Genomic DNA, 11,851 nt, shown 5'->3' on the forward strand with positions numbered 1-11,851 from the left:
GGTAAGATGGGGCCTGAGGCCCAAAAACAAAAGTACCTAAGCACGTGTGTTCAAGCCCAAGGTATAGTTAAGCCCACTAGACGTCCTCATACAAACGAGGCCAACCTGAGGATTAGGGGACTATGGAGTTGAGATCAAGACTAATTAAGCCCAAAATTTGGTAAGCCATTAGCCACTTTAGTTTCTTTCTCCGCACATATAAAGACTTCTGAGTTCTGACACTAACTATGCAATTCAAGTTTTGGAATAACCAATGGCCAAAAAAAAAAAAAGTTTTAGAATAACCAGTACCAAATTATGAAATTGAGAGAGTTTAGACGATAGCTAAATAAGTGATCACGAGAAAAGTCAAACGGTTAGCATTTAGTACTGCGTTCTCTACATATTTTTAAAATATGTAAAATATAAGTACATGTATATTTTTTCTTTAGAGACTAATTTTTAAGAATAAGTTATACCTATGAGCTTAACAAAAACATCCTTCAGATCATTTGCAGCTCTGCACGGGAGTCGGAGAGCTGCAAGAATGATGGCTTGTTGTTTCATTGAAGATTAATCAGGTAGGATGGGGAGCTTATGAAATCACACTAAACACACCCTTAATTGACCGATCCACAATGTGTGATTATGGATAAAGAAAGAAATGTTAAATTTAATTAATAAAGAGAATTAACTAATTAATTAGAATCATCACCAATCAAACCGCCCATAAACATTCAAAACAATGATTGGGAAACCAACTATTTTTTCTTCTTTTAATCCATTTCTGGGTTTGAAATTGAATAGTTTGTCATTATCTTAATGAAAACAATATTTTAGCTTCAAGGAAAGTGATAAATAATATAAAGAAAACCATCGGACCGTCCATGGCCAATTCCAAGCTTCCTTTGGTCATATAATTCTATAAAATAGTCTTAAAAGTATGTAATTGCCGACCACATTATAATGTTATATGGAAGATATCTTTTGAAAGTCAAACCAATATTGATATTTTTTTTTTTTACGGACCCAGAGTCCCTATCATTTCTTTAATATCTTGGTTACCTTTGAAGGCAAAATCAGGATATTTAAAATTTTAAATCCATGAATACTATTAACTTGATAGAGAGTGAGTGATCGGTGATTCTAAGAGATTGGAAATTTAATGTCACGTGCGGCAGCATGTGATTTACTAATTAAGTGAAGCAGTGAATAGTGGTAGGATATGGTCAAGCCTAGTTGAGCTTGTGCTGTGAGCCAATCACCAAAATCTGAAAAACTAGAGCAGATAAATAGAAAAATAATTAAGGTGTAATTTCATTTTACAAATTAACTGATAAGTTATTAGTGTGAGATAAAAATAGAGGTTTGGAATCTCAAACCTCTAGAAACCAAAACCTTAATACTATATTATTAAATAATTACTGGACCTCAGAAGATTCAACAGCTATAAATTAAGAATGAATTGAGAATGTAAGAGTGTAAGACCACATTTTTCCAAATGAAAAAGTGGATTTCTTAATCCTATACACTCAAAAGGAGACCTCACAGCAAGGCCCATGGGGACTCCCTTAGGCTAGCCCAATCATCCTAACCAACAGTACCTACAATCTAGTCAACAAGTACCTAATCTATATAATGGCATTCACGTAAAAATGAAAGCTAAGAGGAGCAGTCTGGGAACACCAATGTCTTCATTCATTTGACTCAGCATCAGAAGTTAATAAATCTAATAAATAATGATATCAACATGAATACATGATGTTGCAGAAAATCCAAAGACTGATGAGTTATGCAGTCATTTCATTGTTTGGAGGTGGCCAAGAGAATTCCAAAATTTCCATAGAAAGTGAGAGAAAGTGAGGGAAAGTGAAGGAAAGGAAAGCGAGGGAATTTTTTATTTATTTAATGTGTTATTTGAACTGCTGGCACAAAGACTTCTCTTTTTCCTCTGATATAGTAATGGTGCCTGGTTCACTCAAGCCTTCCTGAAGCAAAGATATACTGTGAGAGCTTTTTAGTTGGAAAAGCATTTTTATCCAGGTACTTGGGGTTAATTTCTTTTTTATTGTTTTGATCTAGTTTGTATTGGGTTTTATCTGATTTTGATCTGTGAGTGTCAAATTAGGGTTCAAGTTGTTTTTGTGTAGGGTGCATGTGTATGTCTGTGTATTTGTGTGTGTGTGTTTGTGTATCATATTTGATGGAGCTGAATACAAGTTGAGGGTGAGCTATTCAGGTGACGGTTCAATGGGTTTATGATTATTGACTGGTAAAGAAATTTTTTGTTAATCCAAGAGAAAAGAAAACAGAGAATTAATAGTTTTTTTTGTAAATCAATAAATTAGTTTGAGTGTAGCATCTCTTTTAATAGAGACCGGAGACTAATCGAAGCTTGTTTCCTATTTCAGTTTGTCTGCCAGGCCTCAATATATTGAATGGGGTTTTGTTAGTAGTTTAGTGTTGAGGTTAGTCCCAATTGAGCTGAGAAAGAAATTCAAACAATGATATGTCCGAACAATTAAATACACGTGGACAGTTCCAATACAATTCCATGGAACCTGGAAAGGATGAATTCCAACCTGCATCCCAGTCATATATGCAAGACTCTCTGAGCAGCATGCATGCTGATATGAGATCTAATGACCCTAATATATCTGAGATCAAGCCTGTACATAATTACTCCATACAGACTGGTGAGGAGTTTGCTCTTCAATTTATGCTTGATCGAGTGAATCCCAGGAAGCCTTTGCATCCTGTGGGTGATCCAAATTATGCAACAAATTATGTCGAACTAAAAGGAATTTTAGGAATCAGTCATACAGGCTCTGAAAGTGGCTCAGATACTTCAATGCTCCCTATGGCTGAAAAAGGTCCAAAACAGTTTGAGAGAAATAGCTTATTTTTAAATGATGACAGAAATAACTATGGGTCAATTCAATCAGTACCACGAGCTTCATCAGGCTATGAAAATAGTCGTGTTCCTGGATTTGCCTCTTCTGGAGCTTCTGATAGCTCAGCAATGAAAATGAAGGCTCTCTGTAGCTTTGGTGGTAAAATCTTACCCCGACCAAGTGATGGAAAGCTCAGATATGCTGGAGGTGAAACACGCATTATCCGTATAAGAAAGGACATTTGCTGGCAGGAGCTTATACAGATAGCTTTCTCAATTTATAACCAAGTGCATGTAATTAAATATCAGCTTCCTGGAGAGGATCTTGATGCCTTAGTTTCTGTATCTTGTGATGAGGATCTGCAAAATATGATGGAGGAATGTAATGAACTAGAAGATAAAGAAGGGCCACAAAAGCTTAGGATGTTTTTGTTCTCCATGAGTGATTTGGCCGATGCTCAGAGTCTGCATGGCGTGGATGGTGATTCTGAGGTTCAGTATGTAGTTGCTGTCAATGGCATGGACCTGGGGTCAAGAAAAAACTCGACTCTACATGGTTTGAGGAGCTCTTCGGCAAATCAGTTAGATGAGTTAAATGGACAGAATATTGAAAAGGAGACAAGTAGAGTTGCAAAAGAGTCAACAGGGGTTAGCACTTCGATTTTAACTGGAAATATTGTTTCATCGACAACTGTTCAATCTTCTGAACCAGTGCTACCAAGCTCTTCAAATGCCTATGGAACGTATCGTCATTTTCAGCCTGGCCAGGTGATGCATTATGGACAAAATCTGCAGTACCCATTGCACAATGGCCATGTCCTTCCAAGTCAACCCCCTTTTGGAGAAACTCCTATTTCAGTGCCTCATCATGGGATTATGAATCAACAAGGAGGTACAATTGTAGGGCAGCCATCAAGTGGTTCGAGAGAACAGAATTTTGAGATGCCAGTAAAGCAGGTGAAACCAAAACGTGATGGTACAGTGCAGCAAGAGAGTGACCCTGAAAAATTTTGCCCCTTGGGAAACGAGCACTCTGTCCCTTTACAGCGATATGATGGTAATTTGATGAACTATCATCCTGTTGAAGAAGCATCAAAAGATGAAAGAAAGTACCAGGAACCTGAATCTAGGGAAGTTGATCGTCATTCCACATCTGGCAATGCAGTTGCTCCTGCTTCTGCTGACCCTGTGTCCAATGGAATTGATTTGGGTTACTTTGAGCCACCTGTGCTTCCTCAGAGAGTCTACTACTCGGAAAGAATTCCCAGGAAGCAGGCAGAGATGCTGAATCGATCATCAAAGTCTGATGATTCACATGGTTGTCAGTTTCTTGAATCTCATTCACGTTCTGATATCAGCCAGCAGGATCCAATTACAGGAGTTAACAAATTGCATGAACATGGAAACCTTGCTCCCCAGACTGAACAATCCACCCCAACAGTGTATGTGGATGCTCAAAGTGTTGATGATGGACTTGCCCAACTTCAGAAGTATAAAGAGTTTGCTGATTCAATTTGTCAGATGAATGCAAAGCTTTTGCAAGATGCAGATGGTGAAATAAAGCCGGCATTGTCAAACCCCGTGGATAATAAGGAGACTGCACCTTCTGTAAAGCACCTTGAGGTTTCTGCATCTAATCACTCAGAGCTTAATCAGGATGAGGCCACCGGAAATGATCCAAGTAGTGTTGACACTATGGGCCGTGCACAGCCCATTTCTTGGACAGGGAACTTGTCTAAAGATGTTTCTCCTGAAAAAGTACCAGTTGGTGTTTCTACTTCAGTGCATAAAGACATCATTATTGATATTGAAGAACGATTTCCTCGTGATTTCTTGTCTGATATATTCTCTAAGGCAATACTTTCTGAAGATTCCCCTGATATTGGTTTGCTGCACAAGGATGGAGCTGGTTTGAGCTTAAATATGGAAAATCATGAACCCAAACGCTGGTCATATTTCCAAAAGTTGGCACAAGAAGGGTTTGATCAGGAAGATGTTTCTCTTATTGACCAGGATCTTGGTTTTCCGTCTGCAATTGGAAATGTTGAGGAAGGAGATAGTATATCTTATCATCTTACGCCTGTAACTACAGATGGAGTTTCAGTGGGCCATGTGGCTTCTCAGCCTAACTTTGGGGAAGGCATTCACAAAGAATTATCTGGAATGACTAAAGATAACATAATGCATTCAAACTATGATCATCCCGAAGTGAAGGGCACTGAAAGTATGCAGTTTGAGGGTATGATGGAAAACCTAAGAGTGCCAGAGTCAGAGTACGAGGTAGTCTTTTGATCAGGTCTCATTTTTCTTAATAAATTGCTTCTGTGCTAACAATTGTCCAATAAATTTGATGTAGGATGAGAAGTTTGCAAGCAGAAATGTTTACTTCTCAAGCAGAAATGTTGGTTTACCTCCTTTAGGACCTTCGCTGGGAGATTTTGATATCAGTACCTTGCAGGTAATATGAAAGTTTTCTATTTTTGCATAACTTGGTTAAATAAAATATTTACCCATCGAGTGATTGATTATAGCAAAACATACCATACAAAAAGTTTTGACTTTGTTCACATTTCCCCTAACCCTTGATTTAGACACCAAATACTACTTTGTGTTCATGATACTTGGGTATTCCGTATTTTAAGAAGCAAAATTTTCAATGGTGTTAGAGCTTGGCTTAGGATTCAAATATAGAGAATAATCTCAAACTGCCCTCTTATTAGTATCAGAAAATGAGAACATCTGGGACTTTCCTCAAAATGTGTATTTTATCCCATTTTGTCACAATTTTGTTCTGATTGAATACATGTCACATATATTTCAACAAAACCCATATACAAGCAAAATGAATAGTGTAGGTCATAAAAGGGTGGGTTGAGGTTAGGGGGAAAAAGTTGCATTTAAATCTGTCCTCACCTAGAAAAAAAAGCTACTTGTGTGTGAGTCCATGTATCATGGGAGCGTGCACAGACACACACAGATTCATCCCTTATGTTAATATGAACTGTTTAATCATGCATTAATTTATACTATGGAGTTCTTGAATACTTTTGTATGGGCTTTGATTGCTTTATTGTTGTTAGAGCTTTGGGTTCCCCAGTTACTTGGTCATTTGGTCTATTTTATACATCTACACAGACTTGCTAATGAATGCATTGGATCTGTCATTTTGGCACTGGTTCCCTTTCTTTTGCCAACAGTACAGACTTTCTATTTTACATCCATTTGATTCTTTCTTCTCGATGCACATAATAGTTGATAAAGAATGAAGACCTCGAGCAGTTGAAGGAACTGGGTTCTGGTACCTTTGGGACTGTGTATCATGGAAAATGGAGGGGCAGTGATGTTGCCATTAAGAGACTGAATAAGAGCTGCTTCACTGGGAGATCATCAGAGCAAGAGAGATTGGTAGCCATTCCTCCCCACCTCTAAATTGTGTGATGAAACTCACATTTTTTGAAAAGCAAGTGAAGGAAATATAATCTCATATTTCTGTTGCTTCTGTGACAAGAATTAATATTTTACTTTTAAGGCATTAATGGTTTCTACTCCATTTTCAGACTATAGAGTTCTGGCGGGAAGCTGACATTCTTTCGAAGCTTCACCATCCAAATGTAGTGGCATTTTATGGTGTAGTGCAAAATGGACCAGGGGGGACACTAGCTACCGTAACTGAGTACATGGTTGATGGTTCTCTTAGGCATGTTTTGCTTCGAAAAGATAGGTAATAATCCATTGATACTGTTCCTAAGTTTCTACTTTACTTCAGGTGTTTAGAGCATCATAGCTATTCTAGACAATCAAAAAAGTACACTAAGTTTTTGAAATGTTAATATTCTTTTTAACTTAATCTTTTATCCGTCTGTTTCAAGTTACTGTTTCTTAATTTAAGCAGCCATTTCTTTCATTTTCACCTGCTTTCCATAAACTTCATCTTAATATGCAGGTATCTTGATCGTCGCAAGCGACTAATAATTGCTATGGATGCAGCATTTGGAATGGAATATTTGCACTCAAAGGATATTGTGCATTTTGACTTGAAGTGTGACAACTTACTTGTCAACTTAAAAGATCCTCTACGTCCAATTTGCAAGGTAATTAGTATGAATTTGCTGCTCTTAGAAAATGGTTATGTTTCTCATAGGCTTGATATTGACCTTGAAAATTATAATAATATGTATTTCTTTTCAGGTTGGTGATTTTGGCCTTTCAAAAATCAAGAGAAATACCCTGGTTTCTGGTGGTGTACGGGGAACGTTACCATGGATGGCCCCAGAGTTGCTGAATGGCAGCAGCACTAAGGTCTCTGAAAAGGTAAGGTTTCTATTAGATTTTTATTTTTTACAATGGAAATAAGAATAGATAAATAATCAAATAGAGTGTGCACCAATTAATCGCATGTACTGCAACTAACGTGATTGAAGTCTCATGCTGGATCTCTTTGTAGATTAAGAAACATCTAAAATTGTACAATACTTGGTGAAGTTGTTCTTATGTTTTTGTTTTGTTTGTTGTTCTTGACCTCTTGTTATGTTTCTTCTAGTATATTGAGAAGCTTTGGAACAGATTTTTGTTTAATGGAGTCTGAGAAATTTGGAATTCACCTGATACATTTGCACATTTGCGCATTTAAGGACTTATTACTTCTCTTGCCTGACTCTTGATCTTTATGTCATAGGTTGATGTTTTCTCCTTTGGTATTGTCTTATGGGAGATTCTTACCGGCGAGGAGCCATATGCCAACATGCACTATGGAGCAATTATAGGTGATCGTATTACTCTATTGTTCATGGTTGAGCCTACTTGTCAATATTGTTGCTCATTTAAAAACTGATGTTTGCCTCATGGTTAGCTTGCATACTGGAACAAAATTATAATCACTGTGATTCCTGACACTGTCAAAAGCAGTGTCAGATGGTTTGGCATGAATCAACTGACATTTCCTATTTGCCTTGCAAATCTTGGAACTTGAAGTTAATGCTAATAGTCACATTATTAACTGCAAAAATTATATTTATACCAACCAAACCCATATAGCCATAGGCTTGGATTATGCTTATGCAATTGCATGGTGACATCTCATGTAAGAAGGAGATTGTTAGCTTTGTTGTGCCTGGAATGGATTTGAGGTATCTGTTATTCTGAATTTCTGCTGTACGTGTTCCACTTGCACAAAATGGTGCAATGTATGGAAATGCTATATTGGAAGTATATCTTTCCAGCATTGTTGTGGGTGATCATCAGCTCTTGCTATGCTTACGTTCATTTTTCTGTATATTGGTTGGTAAATGGACTTAAGAATGTAGCATTATTCTATTAGGATCGCATTGACTTAATATCTCTGATGAAATTGGATCAGAAATCTTAGAATAGGGATGCAAACCATAGGATTTTCAGATGCAGAGACATGAATTAGACAAAAAAAAGTTCAATTGCTCCCAGATTTGTCAACCTCAATGAATTGTACTATTTTTATTTGTTCAAATGCTGTACATGGGTACCATTATCTTTTGCAATTTGTTATTATTCACTTTTAGGTCTCTCTCTCTCTCTCTATATATATATAAATTCACTGCTACAACTTTAATTTATATGAAAATTGTTTCAATACATGCAGGAGGTATTGTAAATAACACATTGAGACCCACCATTCCAAGTTATTGTGATCCTGAATGGAGAACGCTTATGGAGCTGTGTTGGGCCCCTAATCCTGCGGCCAGGCCATCTTTCTCAGAAATTGCTGATTGCTTACGAGTAATGACTGCAGCGGCTAGCCAAACCAAAGCACAGGGTCACAAAGCATCTAAATGATAATTTAACCATTGCTTGTGTCGTTTTTGCATGATTTAGACATGAACATGATACATTTATTCATTCAATTGTTAACTCATAAGATAGTGTGTACTTTATCATATTTGGAGCACAGGTACACGGTTTCCACTTTTTTTGGAATGAAATCTCGGCTCCATTCAAGTAATTTTCTTGTACTTTTCTTTCTTCCCCTAAAATTCACAAAATTGTAGAAGAATGTTTTGGATATCCAAAGAGAATGCAAAGTTGCTATTTTGGTTTGCAGTTTGCACTATTTCTACCCATGCATTTTCTACTAGTTGCCAGTTTATCAGAATTACGGTAACTTTTGATTTGTAGGCCACTTTGGCAAATTGCATTCATCAATGCTACATTGTTAAATATAATGGAAGTGAATGGAGCCCAAGAAACTACACTAAAAAATATTTGAGAAACCCAAATTTGTAGCAACATTGGGTTCCTTGATAAAAAAATAACCCATAATATTACTTCCCAGTACAAAAATAACATGATTATGCCAATGGTTTAACCAAATCAGCTGCAACAACAAACGATATCATGCACAATGCTAGGAGGAAGAAACATTGTGCACTTGCCATGCAGATGCCAGCATTATGGGCCTGCTTTTCCACCCAAGGAGGAGGCAACCCTTCTCAGTAGCCAAAGTGTACCCATCACAGCCATAAACAGATAGCATCATCCGTGCTTGACTTGTACACTTCAACCCCATCACTTGAAACCCAGCTCTGCCTAATTGCCTTCTCCATTGGTCTGCCCTTTCATGCCTCTCTATCCTATTTAAGCCCTCAAAAGCAACAATGTTCCTAATTTCGTCTGCAAAATGAAGTCTCTCTATCTTCATTCTCTGAGGGCTATTTCGCGGGAGGATAACCTCGAGTGAATCAAAAACGGCCGAATAGAAGTGAAGAGACTCAAGGAATCTCCCAAGGAAAAATGGCCCATTATGGTTTGCGTCTTGTTCTACCAATGTAAGCACAGCAGGTCCTAATTTCTTTAAGGCTTGGAGGATTGCCTTCAAAGACCCTCTACTCTCCTTGACATACTTGTGCAAGTGCATCATGCAATTGACAAACAATGCTTCCCCTTCTCTCAAGTTTAGGTTCTCTCTAGTTAGAAGTGATGGTTTTACTGGCTCTGATATCATGTTGAATTCTGTTGGTATGCCTAGTGAGCTGGCCTCATCCACCAGGGCCTTCATGCCAGCTTCAAGCTCTAAGACATTGTGATCTTCCACTAGTCCGGTGATTCGGAGCTTCTTAGGTGGGCCTTCAGGTCTTGATGCCAGGGTTCTTATCAAGGATGGCCATTGAAGAGTGTGTTCCATGCCCAAATCAATGATGTGCAAGTTTTCCTTCCCTTGTGCTGCTTGACGTATAGTTTCATTTGCAACCATAAAACCAAAAGCTATGTAAGGAGTCGTTTGGTTTAGGAGTTGAAAAGCTTCCAATTTCTCCTCCCTAGTAGTCAATGAGACATCCATAGCATCATTGTTGAATGTGCCATTTACATTGACATTATGAAGGAGTGATAGCCTGCACTTCAATCCCATTGCAAAGCAGTATGAGACTCTTTGCAAGGAATCACCCCAAGGACTAACTGAAGCCCAAATTTGGCTGAGCAGTGAATCTGCAAGTATGGTGTCCCTGCAACCCACAGCCTCAGCACAAGCCAACAACATGTGCACCAAGTGAAGCCCTTGGTCCACCCCATGGCTCGCCTCTTCAACACTAGGCACATCATTAGTTGGGCCAACTCCAAATTCCTCAACCAAGCCAACCATCTCCATATGATCATCTCCATCCATCATCATCAGAACATCTCCATACAGATCATGATCCACCATTGAAAATGTCTCAATCCCATCTTGAAAGTAATCCAAATTACTTTGGTGTTTCTCCATGGATTGAACATCATTATCAATATCCTTGCAATGATCCATATTGATGAAGCTGTCAACAAAATCATCTACCTCTGAAGCAGGCAAGCAAGGAGTGCTGCTTGTGGTATCAGAGGGTGAACTCAGTTCAATCTCATGCATCATTTCCTCCCACTCTCCTCCTTGTTCCTGCTCAACTCTTGCTGGACAGAACCTTCGAATGGCGAGGTCGTGGTTGAGACTCTCATGCAAGGGGAAGGAGAGCCAACCATTGAAGTCTTCCATTGCTAGCTTGAAGAAGGGATTGAGGGGAGCGAGAGAAGAGCAAGGAATAGCTTAGAGATTTAGGAACATAGACGGTTCCCCTATTCACAAAGTGTAAAATGGCTGTTCCTTTATTAACTATGCTGAGTTAATCATATTCTCTTTGTTTTGAGGTGATGGGCCGGCAAGATCTCAAATACAAAAAAAAAAAATAAACATAAAAAATGAATAAAAACTTTTCATGGAGAATGATGGTGAGTTATTATATCAAATTTGACATTTAATCTTTGCTTCTTATGACATAAGGTGAAAATAATAAAGTCTTATGAGTTGAGGTAGACTCATTTGTTTCATTATCTTGGTTTGTTGGCTCTAATGTATATGTGACCACATATATTACAACTGATTCTTGCATTACTTTGGGGTGAGCTTGGACATTTTGAGACATTTTTTTTGGTACAAAGAGGGCTAATTGGGAGGTAGAGATTCCAAGTCTAACTTTGTGTGTGAGGTAAATGCTCTTTATTACTAAAGTTACAAATTTTCACACATTTTGAGACACTAAAAATAGAAAAATTCACCTTAATGAGCAACATTTTCTTGGTGGTTATGCATCATACCTGTTTTTTATACCATTAAAGGTGGCAACAGCAAGTTTTGACATTTGCTACATTTATTATTATTATAATTAGATGTAGATGAGGAAAGGTATAGGAATTTCAGAGCAAAGTAGTCAGCCGGCCTTAAAAGACAAACAGTTTGGGAGGTTTGGGTTGGTAACCTCAACCAATTATGTGGGTTCCACAGTTTTATTGGTGTCATTTGCTGTTTGTCAATAGTCATTCTCACCTTGGTCAGCCAACAAGCAATGAGACATAGGAGGTGGCATAGAAGCATGAGGTCTAGTAGGGCCTAGAAGCATACCAATCTCTCACCAGATCATTATGTATTGTCGGTTGCTTTCCCAATTGCAACATCTACGCCCATTTTAAGTTCACCCAACTCATCAC

The 11,851-nt window shown here is 38.0% G+C and overlaps 1 protein-coding gene and 1 pseudogene across 1 annotated transcript; one reads left to right on the forward strand and one right to left on the reverse strand.

The window, feature by feature from the left end:
• The first annotated feature begins 1,769 nt into the window (after positions 1–1,769).
• On the forward strand, positions 1,770–8,963 carry LOC147297592 (RAF-like serine/threonine-protein kinase 20). Its single transcript, XM_086238352.1, has 9 exons — positions 1,770–2,022; positions 2,391–5,152; positions 5,229–5,330; positions 6,125–6,277; positions 6,430–6,593; positions 6,816–6,963; positions 7,061–7,183; positions 7,548–7,635; positions 8,487–8,963. Exons 2-9 carry the CDS (start codon positions 2,489–2,491, stop codon positions 8,678–8,680), a joined length of 3,636 nt encoding a protein of 1,211 aa, XP_086094478.1. The 5' UTR covers positions 1,770–2,022; positions 2,391–2,488; the 3' UTR covers positions 8,681–8,963.
• Positions 8,964–9,153: 190 nt separating this feature from the next.
• Positions 9,154–10,862, reverse strand: LOC147297593 (GRAS family protein RAD1 pseudogene; annotated as a pseudogene).
• Between the last annotated feature and the right edge of the window lie 989 nt (positions 10,863–11,851).

This window comes from Dryas octopetala, chromosome 1 (assembly GCF_963921425.1).
Source record: "Dryas octopetala chromosome 1, drDryOcto1.1, whole genome shotgun sequence".
Taxonomy (NCBI): Eukaryota; Viridiplantae; Streptophyta; class Magnoliopsida; order Rosales; family Rosaceae; genus Dryas; species Dryas octopetala.

What these genes read in the sequence shown, in the direction of transcription:
- LOC147297592 (XM_086238352.1), top strand. Translation starts at nt 2,489, where the DNA reads ATGTCCGAACAATTAAATACACGTGGACAGTTCCAATACAATTCCATG. An exon ending in CATCAGAGCAAGAGAGATTG is followed by an intron (nt 6,278 to 6,429) that starts GTAGCCATTCCT and finishes CTCCATTTTCAG; the next exon opens with ACTATAGAGTTCTGGCGGGA. An exon ending in GTTTTGCTTCGAAAAGATAG is followed by an intron (nt 6,594 to 6,815) that starts GTAATAATCCAT and finishes CTTAATATGCAG; the next exon opens with GTATCTTGATCGTCGCAAGC.